Genomic DNA, 18,121 nt, shown 5'->3' on the forward strand with positions numbered 1-18,121 from the left:
ATGGGTCTTGAGACGGTTTGGACCATCAGAACTGCTCCAGTGGTGGCATCTGGAACACTGCCCTCTGTTCTCTGCAAATGCTGCTGATACATAGGCATATATATTTCAAGAAATGTAAAATATTTAAAAAATAAATCAGCACTTAGAGATGTTTTACATAAGAACTGAAGGTTATTAAGATGGCAAACTATTCTATATATGTTTACTTTGATAAAAACCTAAATATTTTCTCCCTCTCCCTCTCTCTCCCTCTTACAGCTTTCTCTTTCCCTCTCTTCTATTCATCTCTCTCCTTCTTTCTTTCCCTCTATGAAAAAAAGAAAGAAAGAAAGAAAAGAAAAAGCCTAAATAAATGGCCCACTAGGAAACCGGTTGAAATCCTTAGAAGCCCATTTTATTATATTCCTGATGGGTCAGCCCCATGTGAAAATTCCCTTTTCTCAACCAAGATGCCCTTCAACAGACGAATGGCTAAGGAAACTGTGGTACATATACACAATGGAATGTTATGCAGCCGTCAGGAGAGATGAGGTCATGAAATTTTCCTATACATGGATGTACATGGAATCTATCATGCTTAGTGAAATAAGTCAGAGGGAGAGAGAGAGACGCAGAATAGTCTCATTCATCTATGGGTTTTAAGAAAAATAAAAGTCATTTTTGTAACAATCCTCAGAGACAATGAGAGGAGGGCTGGAACACCAGCTCACTCCATGAAGCTCACCACAAAGAGTGGTGAGTACAGCTATAGAAATAACTACACAGAGAACTACCATACTCAAGTGAATGAATGAGGGAACTGGAAAGCCTGTCTGGAGTACAGGTGGGGGTGGGGTGGGATGGAGGGAGATTGGGGACATTGGCAGTGGGAATGTTGCACTGGTGAAGGGGGTGTTCTTTACATGACTGAAACCTAATCACAGTCATTTATGTAATCAAGATGTTCAAATAAAGGGAAAAAAAGAAAAAAGAAACTATATGACCAAATTATTGAATAAAATTATAGTTGTTTCTCTTTTTATAAGGTTTTGAGTGACCTTCAGAAAGTTTCAAAAACTTATGTACATTTTGCATTTCTTTTTTTGGTTTGGGAACTATACCTATATAAAAAAGTATGGGTTCTTATCCCTAGTAGATAAAAGCTTGTTTCTGTGTATAACATTTCCCTTTATTTAGAGTGCCTATGCAAAAGGGTATGGAGACATATTATATTATTGCTAGTAGATTTGGGGGTGAGAATGATAGTCTACACAATCTCTGTGCCCTAGTTTTGACCTGAGCATTTATCCCAGGCAAGACTTTTCTTGTAGGTTTTTGTACCAATCAGAACCAAAACAGGTGAGGTTGGAGAAAGAAAGAGAAAAAGAAATTCAAAAAATATAATAGAAGAAATAAATAAAATTACATTTAAAAAGACATTAAAAACAATACTGTTTATGAGGCTAACTTACTTTTGGGAATAAACAGACTAGGAGGTATTAAACACATAAAGGAAATATAGGTTTCCCCCATTGAGTCTTTTGAGATATTCTTGTGGGGGGTGGAATCCAGGGCAGTTTTTTTATCACACATCGCGTCTTGTTAGGTTTGCGAAGTTATTTGTAGCTACGAGGGAAATGTCCTTGGACTGGGGTCCCTCTGGGGCTAAATCAGTAACATGCAACAGTCCACGATTAGGAAGGTAAAGAGAAGGGTCATAAAGTAAGAATCAGCAGGTGTGTTGGTTGTAGTTCCTTGCCGAGGCATGTGATGTGGAGTTGATAGGGTGTCATTTCAGATTGGAAGCTTGGTGGTGGTTTATTGAAGCAGGAGGTTAGTCTTGGTACCTAATGGGTTAATAACTGAGGGTAAAGAGGGTTAAATAGGAAGGGTGATGGATCAGGACTGGGGGATGAGAGAATAGAGGGATTTCTGAAGGTGGGGAGGTGGTGTTATATATAAGAGGGGCTAAATACAGTTTAGGCATGTTTTTTTTTTTTTTACATTTTAGGTTTGACAATTAGAGAGGAGTCCACTGTCTACAAACTCATGCCCACATAAAAACAGACATTAGTGTTCTATTCTTAGGTTATTGTAGGAGGTCTGACCCTCACGACTGTGTCTGAACTTTTTGAGTTAAGAAAAGATAAATAATTGGTTATGATATGGCTTAGGATAGAAAGGGGGTAACAAAAGATAAGAGAGAAGAGAAAGGAAGAATAAGTAAATAACTTAAAGAGAATTGTGCCAATGTATCGGTATTGTAGGGTTTTCCTCTTTTGAGTCTCTTCATCACTGACAGGGTGGTCTTTGCTAAATAAAGGTTTCAAGATTATATAGTGGCTGGATCTTTTTAAGATAAGCACAGTTTTCACATCTAGAGTACTAAGCAATGTGGTGGTGCGGACTATAGAATGTGGTTAACCTATGTAGCATCATGCTACATTTTAAGTATGGAAGTACCTTTCTTTTTTTTTTTTTTTTTTTTTTTTGGTTTTTGGGCCACACCCAGTAACGCTCAGGGGTTACTCCTGGCTATGTGCTCAGAAGTTGCTCCTGGCTTGGGGGACCATATGGGACACCGGGGGATCGAACCGCGGTCCGTCCAAGGTTAGCGCAGGCAAGGCAGGCACCTTACCTTTAGCGCCACCGCCCGGCCCCGGAAGTACCTTTCTTAAGGAGCAACTCATAGCAAGAGTTTTTTCAATAGATTGAATTAATGAGGAAGGATAAAGGAGAGAGAAAAAGAAGTAGATGAAAGAGAAAGAAAGAAAGAAAGAAAGAAAGAAAGAAAGAAAGAAAGAAAGAAAGAAAGAAAGAAAGAAAGAAAGAAAGAAAGAAAGAAAGAAAGAAAGAAAGAAAGAAAGAAAGAAAGAAAGAAAGAAAGAAAGAAAGAAAGAAAGAAGAGAGAGAGAGAGAGAGAGAGAGAGAGAGAGAGAAAGAAAGAAAGAAAGAAAGAAAGAAAGAAAGAAAGAAAGAAAGAAAGAAAGAAAGAAAGAAAGAAAGAAAGAAAGAAAGAAAGAAAGAAAGAAAGAAAGAAAGAAAGAAAGAAAGAAAGAAAGAAAGAAAGAAAGAAGAAAGAAAGAAAGAAAGAAGAAAGAAAGAAAGAAAGAAAGAAAGAAAGAAAGAAAGAAAGAAAGAAAGAAAGAAAGAAAGAAAGAAAGAAAGAAAGAAAGAAAGAAAGAAAGAAAGAAAGAAAGAAAGAAAGAAAGAAAGAAAGAAAGAAAGAAAGAAAGAAAGAAAGAAAGAAAGAAAGAAAGAAAGAAAGAAAGAAAGAAAGAAAGAAAGAAAGAAAGAAAGAAAGAAAGAAAAAGAAAAAAAAGCAGGGAGTAGTGATTTGTCAAAACGTGTTTGATGAGTGGGACCAGTCTTTGGTATACCATTGACTGTTCCAGTGGTCTGAATGAGCATATGCTTTGGGTCCTAATAGAAGACATAAACAAAAGAAACTGTGTAAATTAGAGTATTTTATCAAGACACTGACATAATAGGCACTGTATATAGTAACCAGTATGATAGATCACAGAGGTTTAAAATTAGGGTGTCCACTCTTTGTTTCCAAAGACCCGTGTGGACAAAGAAGCTGAAGGATTATTTTATAATTGGTCAAATTAAGGCATTAAAGCATATTGTTATTAAACACTGCAGCGGGAGTCCAGGTTTTTCTAGATTGGCAGCTCAATTCTGAGTTTACAAAGCATCCTCCATTTGCTTTCCATAGGGTTTGGACCAGGCAGCATTCCCACCAACAGTGAATGAGAGTTCATTTCTTTTTTTAAGAATGTTTTATTTAAACACTTTGATTACAAACATGATTGTGGTTGGGTTTCTGTCATGTAAAGAATACTCCCATCACCAGTGCAGCATTCTCATTACCAATGTCCCAATTCTCCCTCCTCCCTACACCACCCCTGCCTGTACTCTATGCAGCCTTTCTATGTCCCTCATATAGTCTCTGTTAGGATACTTCTCAATGTAGTTATTTCTGTAATTAAACTCATCACTCTTTGTGGTGAGCTTCATGAGGTGAGCTGGAACTTCCAGCCTCCTCTCTTATTATTGCAAAAATGTCTTTCATTTTTCTTAAAACCCATAAATGAATGAGACCATTCTGTGTCTTTTTCTCTCTCTGACTTATTTCACTCAGCACAATAGATTCCATGTACATCTATGTATAGGAAAATTTCATGACTTCATCTCTTCTGACGGCTGAATAATATTCCATTGTGTATATGTACCATAGTTTCTTTAGCCATTCATCTATTGAGGGGCATCTTGGTTGTTTCCAGAGTCTTGCTATAGTAAATAGTGCTGCAATGATTATAGGTGTAAGGAAGGGATTTTTGTATTGTATTTTGTGTTCCTGGGGTATATTCCTAGGAGTGGTATAGCTGGATCATATGGGAGCTCAATTTCCAGTTTTACCACATCCTCACCACCAGAGATTGGTCCCATTATTTTTGATGTGTGCCATCCTCACTGGTGTTAGGTGATACCTCATTGTTGTCTTGATTTGGATTTCTCTAATGATGAGTGATGGTGAACATGTTTTCATGTGTTTCTTGGCCATCTGTTGGTCTTCCTTGGAAAAGTGTCTATTAATGTCTTCTCCCCATTTTTCTATGGCTTTATTGGGTTTTGTGGGGCTCATCTTTCTGAGTGCTTTGTATATCCTAGATATCAATTGTTTATCTGATGTGTCGAGTGTGAAATTGTTTTCCCATTCTGTTAGCTGTATCTTAGTTTCAGTCAGTGTTTCTTTTGCCATACAGAAACTCTGGTTTTATGTAGTTCCATTTGTTTAAGTTTGATGCTATTACTCTTGCCATTGGCATTCCATCATCGAAGATGTATTTGATGTTTAAGTCTTGTAGTGTTCTACCTATTTTTCCCTCAATAAACTTTATAGATTCGTGTCTGATTTCCAGGTCTTTAATCCATTTTGAATTGATTTTTGTAGGGTGTGAGGTATGGATCAATCTTTAGTTTCTTACAGGTGGTTATCCAGTTGTTCCAATACCATTTGTTGAAAAGACTGTCTTTGTTCTATTTCAGGTTCTTGGATCCTTTGTAAACTCTCAGTTGGCCATATATTTGTGGGTATATCTCTGGATATTCTTTTCTAACCCACCGGTCTGATACTCTTTGTTCCTGTACCATACTGTTTTGATGACTATAGCTTTATAGTAAAGCTTCAGGTTAGGTAAAGAAATGCCACCCAGTTTCTTGTTTTTCAATATGGATTTGACTAACCTAGGTTTTTTTGTGTTTCCAGATGAACTTTATAATTGATTGTTCTAGTCCTTAAAAATTATGTCTAGGCTGGTCCAAGTGCAGTGGTGTTTACATTAATTGATCACAGCCAGTTACAGATTTCTTTGTTTCTTCTCCACTCCCACTGCTTCACTTGACTAGCCTAAAAAAAATGATGTCTGGGGGCTGGGCGGTGTCGCTAAAGGTAAGGTGCCTGCCTTGCCTGCGCTAGCCTTGGATGGACCGCGGTTCGATCCCCCGGTGTCCCATATGGTCCCCCAAGCCAGGAGCAACTTCTGAGCACATAGCCAGGAGTAACCCCTGAGCGTTACCGGGTGTGGCCCAAAAACCAAAAAAAAAAAAAATGATGTCTGAATTTGGATAGGGATCGCGTTGAATCTTTATAGTAATGTAGGTAAAATAGTCATTTTGATTATGTTGATTGTTCCTACCCATGAGCAGGGGATGTTCTTCCATTTCCTTCGGTCCTCTTCAATTTCTTTCTGAAGTGATTTAAGTTTTCATGGTATAGGTCTTTCACTTCACTTGTCAGGTTGATTCTCAGATGTTTGGTATTTTTAGATACTATTTTAAATGAAATCAGCTTCTTAATGTCTTTCTCCTCTACTTTGTTGTTTGTATAGAGAAATGCTATTGTCTTTTGTATATTAATTTTGTAGCCAGCCACTTTGCTGTAGTGGCTAATTGTTTCTAGGAGCTTTACTGTGGACTCTTTAGGGTTTTCTATGTATATCATCATATCATCTGCAAAAGAGATAGTTTGACTTCATCTTTCCCTATCTGGATTCCTTGAATTCCCTTCTCTTGTCTGATAGCTATTGCTAGTACTTCTAAAACAATGTTGAATAAGAGTGGAGAAAGAAGGCAGCCTTGCCTAGTTCCTGACCTAGTGGAAATGTTTTCAATTTTTCGCCATTAAGGATAATGTTGGCTGTGGGCTTTTTATAGATAGCTGTAACTATCTTGAGGAAGGTTTCTTCTAACCCTATTTTGCTGAGTTTTTTCAGTATGAATGGGCATTGGATTTTGTCAAATGCCTTCTCTGTATCGATTGATTTGATCATGTGAGTTTTGTCTTTCTTCTTGTTGATGTGATGTATGATGTTGATTGACTTGCTTATGTTGAACCATCTTTGCATCCCTGGGATGAAACCTACTTGGTCATGGTGTATAATCTTTTTGATGTATTGTTGGATTTGGTTTGCTAAGATTTTGTTGAGGATTTTTGCATCTATGTCTACTAGTGAGATTGGTCTGTAGTTTTCTGTAGTGTTTTGCCATCTTTGAATATATTCACCTCATAAAAGGAGTTAGGAAGGATCCCTGTCTTTTCAATGTTTTGGAAGAGCCTGAGGATCAGTGGTTGTAATTCTTCTTGGAATGTTTGATAGAATTCACCTGTAGAGCCATTTGAACCTGGACTTTTGTTCTTGAGGAGTTTCTTAATTACTGTTTCAATTACCTCAAATGTGATTAAACTGTCCAGTGGTCCTCAAACTATGGCCCATGGGCCACATATTGTATTTGTATCTGTTTTGTTTCTTCATTGCAAAATAAGATATATGCAGTGTGCAGAAGAATTCATTCATAAGTTTTGTTTTTACTATAGTCAGACCCTCCAATGGTCTGAGGGACAGTGAACTGACCCCCTGTTTGAAAAGTTTGAGGACCCCTTTTTAGGCTTTCTAAATTCTCTTTATTCAGTCTTGGAAGATGATATTTTTCAAAAAATCTGTTCATTTCTTCAGGGTTCTCTAACTTGAGTATAGTTGTTCATAGTACGCCCTCAGGATGTCTTTGATTTTTTGGGGTTCTGTTGTAATCTCTCCCCTTTCATTTGTGATTCCCTTTATTTGGGTGTCCCCCCACCCCCCCCTTATTTTTTGTTGAGTCTTGCCAGCAGTTTGCCTATCTTGTTTATTCTTTTGAAGAACCAACTCTTGGTCTCATTGATTTTTTGTATTATTTTCTTTGTTTCTATGTTTGTTTCTATGTTTATTTCTGCCCTGGTTTTTATTATTTCTTTTCTTCTGGTTGTGTTTGAGATTCTTTGTTGTTGTTTTACCAGATCCTTAAGGTGTACTTGTAAACTGTTGATTTTGTCATTTTCCCCTCTCCTGACACGGGCCTATATTGTTATGAGTTTCCCCCTAATTACTGCTTTTGCTGTGTCCCACAGATTTTGACAATTTGTCTCTTTATTATCATTCGTCTCAAGGAATCTTTCGATTTCTTCCTTGATTTCCTCTTTGATCCAGATGTTGTTGAGTAGAATGTTGTTTAATCTCCAGATGTTGCATTTTCTCCACAACTTTTTTTTACAATCTTGATCTCTGTTGCATAATGGTCTGATTAGAGCTTCTAATAATCCTTAGGTTTGTGACTTTGTGCAAATTACATTTATATCCTAAGGCATGGTCTATTCTAGAGAAGGTTCCATGTGCACTTGAGAAGAATGTGTATTTTGTTTTCTGAGGGTGGAGGGCCCTATCTAAGTCCTTTAGTCCTAGTTCTTCTAGTTTCTCATTTAGGGCTCTGATATCTGCCAGTTTTCTGCCTAGTGGATCTGTCTAGTGGTGATAATGGTGTGTTGAAGTCCACCCAATCAGAAGCCCATGCCTTTTCAGGTATAATCTTTTATTGGGGGGTATTTATTTATGTATATATTTATTTTTTTAACTTATTTCAAATCTTTATTTAAGCACTATGATCACAAGCATGTCTGTAGTTGGATTTCAGTCATAAACAGAATACCCCCCTTCACCAATGCAACATTCCCACCACCAATGCTCCCCCCCTCCTTTCCCACCCCTGTATAATCTTGGTTAGAGAAATAAAAATCTCCCGCAGTTTTTTGGGGGATGCTGGCGATGGTTTAATTTAATTTAATTAATTAATTTATTATTTTGGTTTTGGGGCCACACCCGATGACACTCAGGGGTTCCTCCTGGCTCTGCGCTCAGAAATCACTCCTGGGTTGGGGGACCCAATGGGACGCCGTGGGGGAATCGAACCGCGGTCTGTCCTCGCGCCCCGCCCCGCCGCTGTGGTCCGGAACATGCGCAATGGGCGCGCTCAAGGCCACCCGGCCCCGCCTCCTTGACAGCAGCAAGTCCTCGGCGGGGCTGGGGCGCGCTGGCGTCATCGGAAGCGCTTGGACTGAGCTGCCGCCCTTTCCTCCCTCGGGGGTGCGATCCCGGGTGTGGGGCGTGCCGTTGGGCCGGTCGACGGGTCGTGCCGCTGCGGAGCCGTGCCCCCCGCCAGTCTGGGCAGCACGGAGCTGCAGGGAGTGGCCGAGGGCGCGGGGCTGGGGGGCTCCGCCAATGGCGCGCTCCGCCCCGGGGCCCCGGCGCCCGGCCCGGCCCTGGCTCCAGCCGGAGTACCCGCCCCGGCCTCGCAGTTCACCCTGTTGGTGATGCGCCCCTGCGGGGGCCAAGACGAGGCTGCTGCGGCCGATGGCATTTTGCGGCAGGCGGCTCCGGCCTTGGGGGGCAGTAGTAGCAGGGACTCCAAATCTGCGGGGTACCAGGGAGAGTTGGGGGATGGCGAAGAGGAAACCGGGGAAGACGAAGGCGACCTCCTGGACACGTCGGACCCCCCGGGAGGAGGCGAGAGCGCGGCGAGTTTGGAGGATCTGGAGGACGAGGAGACCCACTCCGGGGGCGAGGGGGGCGAGGGGGGCAGTGGGGGCAGCGCTCCCAGGCAGGGCAGCCCCGGCAGTTGCGTGAGCAAGACCTGCACCTACGAGGGCTGCAGTGAGACCACCAGCCAGGTGGCCAAGCAGCGCAAGCCGTGGATGTGCAAGAAACACCGCAACAAGATGTACAAGGACAAGTACAAGAAGAAGAAAAGCGATCAGGCCCAGAATGGCAGTGGGACCGCCCCGGCCAGCAGCTCCGGCAACGTCAAATTGGAGGTAGGTAGGGAGGTCTTGGGGCGCAGAGGTGGGAGGTGAAAGAAGAGAGAGCGTGCCTTGTGCCTTCTCCTCCTCCCCCATGGAAACTTGGGGGACCCCCAGCATGTCCAGGCCTGCTCATCTGCACTCAGAGGAGCGGTACTTGGGGGACCCCCAGCAGGTCCAGGCCTGCTCACCTGCACTCAGAGGACCTAGCATATGGGGGACCCCCAGCAGGTCCAAGCCTACTCAGCTGCACTCAGAGGAGCCGGCACATGGGGACCCCCAGCATGTCCAGGCCTGCTTACCTGCACTCAGAGGAGATAGCTGGACCTAAGGCTCCGAATTAGTGCTTGCCCCTAGTGAAAGTTTGTGCAGAGCCCCGAAAGTTATCTTCTTCGGATAAATTCATTTTAGTGCAAGGGATGGGACAAATCGTCAGTGTCCTATGAGAAGGACCAAGCAAATGACGGACGTGATTCATCAGTAGTCCTACTCAGGATATAAAAATGAGAGCTTTGGGGGCCAGAGTGATAGTACAGTGGGAAGGGCACTTATCCTACATGCAGCCAACCCAGGTTTGAAAGCCATCATCCTGAATGGTCCCTTGAGCATTGCTAAGAGTGTAGAGCAGGAGTTAACCCTAAGTACTGCAGGGTGTGGCCCCAAAACAACAACAACAAAAGAAAAAAGCCAACTATATAGTGTTTGATTTAACAATGGAAAGAAGGATGAGTTGTTGCAGGGGGAGACATTCTGGAATGGCATGTGTGAGAAAACAAAACGTACTGTAAAGCTAGAAAGGATGACTAAGAGTTGATGTTTCATAAGCCAAGTTTCTTATGTGTCAGGCACTGTGCTAAAGCTTTCAATAGAGTCTCCAACTTCAGCTGTGAGTTAGTGCATGTCTTACATACATAAAAATTGAAGCAAAGAGTGGTTTAGCTTTTTGGCTAGGGCTTGTAGGCAGGCAGCAAGTCTTCAAGCTGAAACAGTGTGGTCTGAAAACTTCATTCTTTACACACTATACGCTTCCCTGAGATTTTGGTAGGTGAAAGAGAAGTCCACTGTAGCAAAAGGAAACAATATGGAAGACCCCTAGGAAGACAGCCAATGATAATGGGTATTTGAAAGATTTGTGAAAGATGAATCTAGAAAGTTTAAAGACCATTTTGTTGTTGTTGTTGTTGTTGTTGTTGTTGTTTAATGTCAATGGACATCAGGCAGTGGAATTTGGGTCTCTCGTTTTGCAGTGAAACTTCCCAGTTAGGGAGTATCAAATGTTCCTACTCTGTTGGAATGAATTAGGATTATAAGGGCCTTTGATTGAAAGACCCTAGGAGCTCATGTTAGCAAGAATAATAGGGGCCACTGTTATGAACAGATTAGAAATCTGGGTACTTACAGTATTTCTTACATATTAAGGATAAATAAGGAACAAATGTGTGTAACATTTTACAGAAAGTAGCTTGGGATGAAAGAATGAGGAATGGTGATCATTTTCAATAACCATCCAAGGAGGCTGTAATTTGGACAGAGTAGTAGATTTATTTTGCATCTTTCTGAACCTGAAGAACCAAGACTTCTTAGGTGAAAATTACAAAGGGTATTTATTTCAACTGAGCCCAGTTTAGAGCTGCAATGATGTTAGAGCTTTCAAAAGCAAATGAATGTCTCAAAAGTTGATGCATTTTTAAGTAAACAAAGCACTGAAAACTTTTGAAAAGGAAATTTCAACATTTGTAGAAGTTTGGATTAGATGATTCAAGGTAATTTCCACATTGTGATACAATCATCTGGACCTTCATAATGCCTTGGCATTGTATAAATAAAGATGACCCACTGTTGGGGCCAGAGGGATGGTGCAGCAGTAGGGCATTTGCCTTACATGCATTTGATCCAGGACTGACTGCAGCTTGATCCCCTGGATTTCCATATGGTCTCCCAAGCCAGGAGCGATTTCTGAGCACATAGCCAGGAGTAAACCCTGATTATCACCAGGTGTGCCCCCCCCAAAAAAAGATAGCCCACTGTTGAAAAAGTTTGATGATCCTTATTTTGTACATATAAACATGAAACAGGACCATAAATGAGTTAACTATGAAAGAGAATGATAGTATTTTTTAATGTTTTAATTTTATTTTTAAAGAGCCATGATTTATTAAGTTATAGTTTAGGCATAAACTTTAACAACAGTCCCTCCACCAGCATTCCCATACTCTGTCATCCCCAACCCCCACCCACATGCATGCCACTTTGACAGTGGCCACAACTTAAATCACATGTTTTTAGTGTTGTTTAATCTGTGCTCAGATGTATAGTTATACCACTCTCCCATATCACTAGTATAATGGAAACGCTGATTGCTGTTACCTCATTATTTCCCTTTCTCATAATCTTCTATCTGCCTTGATTTCTTTCTTCTCTGTCCTCCCTGAACCTTGGTATCAAGAGTGATCTAGTCCTCTGCCTTTTGCTACAGTACTTTTCTCTTAGTATTAGGATCCTCCTTTCCCATTTTTTTTTAACATCTTGAAGCTTAATGTGACATCTCCATAGTTTTAACATTGACCTTCCAGTAAGAATACACCAAATTACATGTAAAATGATTATAGAAACCACATAAGCTCAACAAATAAAACCAACAGAATTCCTCTAGTACTAAATAGCTTAGTAAATTTTTAGACAATGACTTAATGATTCCATCTTGAGATATGACAGCTTTCACAAATTTTCTAAAATCTTTTTGGCAGTTTTATTACCATTTAGTTGTAACAAGCAGCACTAAGTAAATAATTCGTACCTGCCAAGAGGCAGGTTTGGGAGAGTTTGGGAAATTGTGACAATGGTGGAGGGAATCTTAATACTAGTGGTGGAGTTGGTTTTGGAACATTGAATGCAAGAAATAACTGTACTGTAAGCAACTGTGTAAATCATGGTATATCAAATACATTTATTTTTAAGAACAATGTTTTAAAACATCAAATTGGTAAGCTTGTCATATTTAAGCAAATTGAAGTGATACTCTATTAGGCAGCTCAGCTTCTAATAGAGGGAAGACCAATAGAAAATACCAGCTTATAGTGGGAATGCTGTCTAGTCCAGCTTTTATGGAAAATAATATGAAGATTCCTCAAATAACTGGAAATTGAGCTCCCCTATGATCCAGCTACACCATTCCTAGGGATATATCTTAGGAACACAAAAACACAATACAAAAATGCCTTCTGCACACCTATATTCATTGCATTCCTATTTACAATAGCCAGAATCTGGAAACAACCCAGATGCCCTTCAACGGGTGGGTGGCTAAAGAAACTATGGTACATATACACAATGGAATACTATGCAGTCATCAGGAGAGATGGAGTTACGAAATTCTCCTATACATGGATGGACATAGAAACTATTATCTGAGTGAAATAAGTCAGGGTAAGAGAGATAAACACAGTATAGTCTCACTCATCTATGGGATTTAAGAAAAGTAAAAGACATTATTGTAATAATACTCAGAGACAATAGAGATGAGGCCCGGAAGGACTGACCCAAGATATGAAGCTTACCACAAAGAATGGTGAGTACAGTTAGAGAAATAACTACACTAACAACTATCATGACTATCTTGAGTGAGAGAAGTAAAATGCCTGTCTTGAATACAGGCAGAGGTGGGGAGGAGGGAGAGGGGAGCATTGGTGGTGCACTGGTGAAGGGGGCGGGGTATTCTTTTTATGACTGAAACCCAACTACAAACATGTTTGTAATCATGGTACTTAAATAAAGATATTATTAAAAATAAATAAAATTACCAAATAGGCATCTAGCTTTCAAAAAAAAGGAAAGAAAATAACAGCTTCACTGACAAACTGAATGATGGGAAGAGTGAATACACATAATGCACTGCTTTATAGTAAACCCTTTCTCTCCAGCCCATATCAATTTCTTTGTTTTGTTTTTGGGCCACTCCTGGCGGTGCTCAGGGGTAACTGACAAACACCCTACTCACTGTGCTTTCACTGTGGCCCCTATCAGTTGCTTTTTTAAGAAATATTTTGCTATTTTCCATTTTTGTTGCTGGTTAATTGGGGGGAAATTATCAAGAGATCTCATAGCAATATATACATTGCATTTGAATTTATATGTCCCATCCAAAGGCAGGTGTATTTTGTTTTTTTGTTAGCTTTTTATGAAGAACATTTTTTGTTTCCATTTGCTTTTATTTGTATTAATAAAAATAGCTCATGCCTATTTCTGCTTCTCCACCTCTACCCATCCACACAGCTCCAGGATTGATTTTAAGACCCTCAAGAGACTCAAGCCTAGAAGAGGAAAGGGAGTATGGAAGCTGATAGAAGTTCATTGTCAGGACTTGCCTCTGACTTGTATGTCCCTTAGGAACTAAGCAAAAAGGAAGAGAGACAAAGATCTGGTCATCTCATTGAAAGGATTACTTGATTGAGCCTTTTTTTTTTTTTTTTAACTTCAGGAAAGTGCAGATAACATACTCTCCATTGTCAAACAAAGATCGGGATCTTTTGGAGATAGACCAACAAGACCTACCCTTTTAGAGCAAGTGTTAAATCAGAAAAGACTGGTGAGTATCAATAAAGTCATAATAACTGGTTACCTGGAATTGGAACTGTTATAAAACTGTCTAGATTTTTTGAGATTGTAAGCATTTTAGGTAGCTGCCAGAGTTAAATCGTGCCTCTACCAGTACAGCTCAGAATGATCTTTTAAGACTATGAATAGGAACACTTTGACTTCTGTCTTGACTAAAACTTGACTAAAAATCTTATCTAAGCAAAATAAGAGTGAAGGGGTTAGGGTAGGAGAAAGAGAGAGAGAGAAGAGAGAGATGCTCTACCACTGAACCATATAAGGAGCTTATTGTATACTCTTTTAAGGATTGTTGGGCAGTGTTTACAAAGAAGATTTAAGCAAAACTACACACCAAATATATTTGTGCTATAGTGTTAATTATTTAATGATATTTTTCCACTCTTTTTTTTTTTTTTTTTTTTGGTTTTTGGGCCACACCCGTTTGACGCTCAGGCGTTACTCCTGGCTAAGTGCTCAGAAATTGCCCCTGGCTTGGGGGGACCATATGGGATGCAGGGGGATTGAACCGTGGTCCGTTCCTTGGCTAGCGCTTATAAGGCAGACACCTTATCTCTAGTGCCACCTTCCCGGCCCCTATTTTTCCACTCTTATTAAGTTTTTTTAACTTGTTGAGTCAATGTTTTTTTCATCAATTTATACATATTTTATTACATTGAAGCATTAACCATAATCTTAAATTTATTATATGATTGCAGCTAAGTTTTTTGTTTGGTTGGTTTTTGTTGTTTTTTTGGGGGGGGCACACCTAGAGACTTTCAGGGGTTCCTCCTGGTTCTGCACACAGAAATTGTTCCTGCCAGGCTTGGGGACCATGTGGGATGCTAGGAATTGAACTGGGCTGACTGTGCAAGGCAAATTCCCTACCTGCTGTAACATTGCTCCAGCCCCCTGATTACACCTAATTTTTTATGTTTTTTAGTTTTTTTGTTATTTGTTTTTGGGCCACACCCAGTGACTCTCAGGGTTACTCCTGGCTATTCACTCAGAAATGGCTCCTGGCTTGAGAGACCATATGGGACTCCGGAAGATCAAACCAAGGTTTGTCTTTGGCTAGCTCGAGCAAAGTATATATCACTTGCACCACTGCTCTGGCCCCTGATTACACCTAAGTTTTAAATGATTGTGTTAGAGCAGGTTTTTCCCCCACTGGAAATCTAGCAACCTGCTAGTATTGTATATATACAAGCACTTTACTTATTTTATTTATTTTTTAATTTTACTTTATTTATTTATTTATTCCTTTATAAGAGTATATAAGCTATAGAACTTTGAGTTCCAGGGTTGAAGAGATAACTCAGTGGACTGAGGGTATGCTTTTAATGTAGGAGGCCCAAGTTTGATTCCCCACACAGTATGTTGTCCCATAAGCACTGCCAAGAATAGCATCACTGAAAGTAACCCCAAAGTAACACGAAATTTGAATTCTGATTCTAGTCTTAATATGCTTCTAAACTCTTATTTAAATGTCATTTTTATACGTGACCTCCTTTCATTTCCTTTGATTATTTTGCTGTACTTTAAGACCAGTACTATTTTTTGATGTTTGTTTTTACATGTTTCACATCTCTGTGAAATCATACATATATAAAAAAATTAAAAAATCATACATATGTTGGCATAGTAAGTAAATCAGAATCATTTTCCTTTGAATGGTGTCACCAGTAAAATCAGGCTTTACCCAATTAGTATTTTTTGATGTCTTACATTGTATTTTATTCTGATTACTTTGAAGTTTAATAGCAGTGTATCAAATGTCAACATGAGTTAAATTCAGTCATAATTGTTTCGTAAACATATTGTATCTTTGTAAATATACATTAACTTCATCGCATGAGTACAGTTTAACACCATCAGTTTAATGCTACTAGTAAATAAATCTTTTCTTCCATTTAAGTCATTATTAAGAAGTCCAGAAGTGGTGCAGTTTTTACAAAAACAGCAACAACTATTAAATCAACAAGTTTTGGAGCAGAGACAGCAGCAATTTCCAGGAGCATCAGTGTGAGGAAATTTATCAAGAAGATCTACATGCTTTTTATCTTATTGTATTAAATGAAAATATTTTTATACTAAATAAAAATGGGGTAAGATATGCTTGTAGACCATAAATAGTCATTTTCCTGTTAATGTATTTGTGCATTTGGGGATAAATAAGTATTGCACTCTGTGCATTTATTCCTTTCAGAAAACCAATAACTTGAAGAAGAAATCGGCCTAACTTTCTAATTTGAAGAAAATATTGACCTAACTTTCTAAAATAACATTTAATTATAAAAATTTTTAAACTAAATATTCCTCTTCAGTCATTGTTTACTGGAGGTAATGAAGCAGTTACTTTCTGTGGAAGTCAAGAAGTTAATAGATATTAATCTTGGATCATCGAGCTCATTGGTTATCATCAAAGGCCACTTGGAAATTTGGGCATGTTTTTAAGTTATCACAATGATATTGGAAACTGCTAGTTTTAGGGAGTGGACTGGGTATGCTAAGTGTTCTGTAGTATCAAGAATGGTCTCACACAGCTAAGAATTAGCCACAGCACTAATGATACTCTTCTTAGGAAACATTTGACAGTGACTTTGATCATAAAATACAATTGAGGTTCCCGGAATTGGGTTCTTTTAATAATCTTTTCTTTGTAGTTAAGAGTGGAGTTGTCAAAGAGGTAAGCATATTTTATATCTATAAGGAAACTTGGACATTTAAATATATGTGAAATTAAAATATAAATACATCTCTCTCTGTAGAGCTATACTCATAACACCTAAAAGAGGAATTAAGTACACTGAAAGGAATGTGTCTCCTAAAATTGACTTCTGTACTTCATGTTATCTATTGGTGTTGATCTCTTTTAGCAAACTCTTGTATATTGAATTTGTGAACACAATATATGTTTCTTATCCCACAAATACTTGGATAGACCTGCATTTTAATACTCATTCCTTTTTCAAGAAGAAATGTTAGTGATTAGAATAACACTGGCTCATTTTGTCATTTTTTTTTCAAAATTATGTTATTTTAAAACTAGTTTCTTAGTAATGTTCAAGGAATTATGGGTTGTTATATAAATATTTTCTCTAAGGTAAATTTTAAAATTCAAATGTAATAAGAATAATAAATCATACATTAAGAAATTGTTAGTGATGTTAGGAAAATAAATGTGTGAATCTCAAGTTAAACTGTACAAGAATCTTTTGGTGTCTTGGTTTTTAAGCTTCCAAGTATTTAAGTCACATTTTTTAAATAATATTTAGGAAAACAAAAAAATCTTTTTATTTACTTCTTGTGTGTTTTATACCTGTATATCTGTGCAAAGATGCTTTTACCAAAATTATTAAAGTCTACTTGTTTACCATTGCATTGCTTGATTTGCTTATTCTATTTTTAGTTGCTTCACTCTGCAGACATAGGAATTTATTTATATATATTAACCAGTTTTTCTCTTATGGGGTTAGGTGCTTAATTGAATTTTTAAAATATAAGTTTATGGGACCAAAGTGGTAGCACAGCGATTAGGGTGCTTGTTGTGCACACGTCTGATCTGGGTTCAATCCTGGGTACAAGAGAGGTAACTAGAGTATCTGTCTCAGTTTGCAACAGGTTAGGCTATGCTGAACTTATTGTGGTAGCTGGATAGGGCTTTAAAAGAACTAGTCAAAGTGTTCAGAAACTTTGGAAGACTATGATCTGGCAAAATATTATTTCCTAGATGTCTAATTTGTTAAATTCAAGTCTAGTTCTCTATATTTAGGAGGTTAGTAAATAAATTCAATTTTTTATTTGTTTAGGTCACATCTATTTAGCTCAGGGCTTACTCTTGACTCTGTACTCAGGGATTACTCCTTCAAGGCATGCACCCTACCTGCTATTCTCTTTGGTTTTTTGTTTGGATGCCACATTCAACTGTGATCAGGGCTCTAGGATTCAAGAGAACATATACCAGAACATGCTAGGTATAGGTTTGTCTGTAAGGAAGGCAAGCCCCATACCCACGTATTGCTCAAGTGACTTGGTGGTGTCAGGGATTGAAGCTGAAGCTCCCCCATGGACAGCATGAACAAATATTGGAGCCATCTCCCTAGCCCACAGTCTCAACCTCTTAAAGGAAGAGATGAGGAAGTCACATTATATAAATCATGAATAATAAAACGTGGAGACAGTACAGTAAATCTCCAAATTTAGCTTTACTGCTCTATAAATTGGATTCTTTTGTTTTTCATTTAGTTCTTACTGGCCTCTGACCCTCTTTCCTATTATCCCGTTACCTTTAGAAGCAACATATAGTGATTTTTTTCACCATAAAAGTAAACATTTTATTTTATTGTTTTGGTTTGGAGAGATCACAGCTGGCAA

The 18,121-nt window shown here is 38.9% G+C and overlaps 1 protein-coding gene across 1 annotated transcript; it reads left to right on the forward strand.

Moving 5' to 3' along the window:
- The first annotated feature begins 8,318 nt into the window (after positions 1 to 8,318).
- Positions 8,319 to 17,126, forward strand: RFXAP (regulatory factor X associated protein). The gene is made up of 4 exons (XM_049778467.1): positions 8,319 to 8,361; positions 8,418 to 9,169; positions 13,632 to 13,739; positions 15,663 to 17,126. The coding sequence occupies exons 1-4, from the start codon at positions 8,319 to 8,321 to the stop codon at positions 15,771 to 15,773; spliced, it is 1,014 nt and encodes a 337-aa protein (XP_049634424.1). The 3' UTR covers positions 15,774 to 17,126.
- The last annotated feature ends 995 nt before the right edge of the window (positions 17,127 to 18,121 follow it).

The sequence above is a fragment of the Suncus etruscus genome, chromosome 8 (assembly GCF_024139225.1).
Source record: "Suncus etruscus isolate mSunEtr1 chromosome 8, mSunEtr1.pri.cur, whole genome shotgun sequence".
NCBI lineage: Eukaryota > Metazoa > Chordata > Mammalia > Eulipotyphla > Soricidae > Suncus > Suncus etruscus.

Excerpts from the sequence above, each read along its gene's own strand:
- RFXAP (XM_049778467.1), top strand. The coding sequence starts at position 8,319 with ATGGGCGCGCTCAAGGCCACCCGGCCCCGCCTCCTTGACAGCA. Across the intron at positions 8,362-8,417 it reads GCCCCGCCTCCTTGACAGCA|CTGCCGCCCTTTCCTCCCTC; the intron begins GCAAGTCCTCGG and ends GCTTGGACTGAG. Across the intron at positions 13,740-15,662 it reads TGTTAAATCAGAAAAGACTG|TCATTATTAAGAAGTCCAGA; the intron begins GTGAGTATCAAT and ends CTTCCATTTAAG.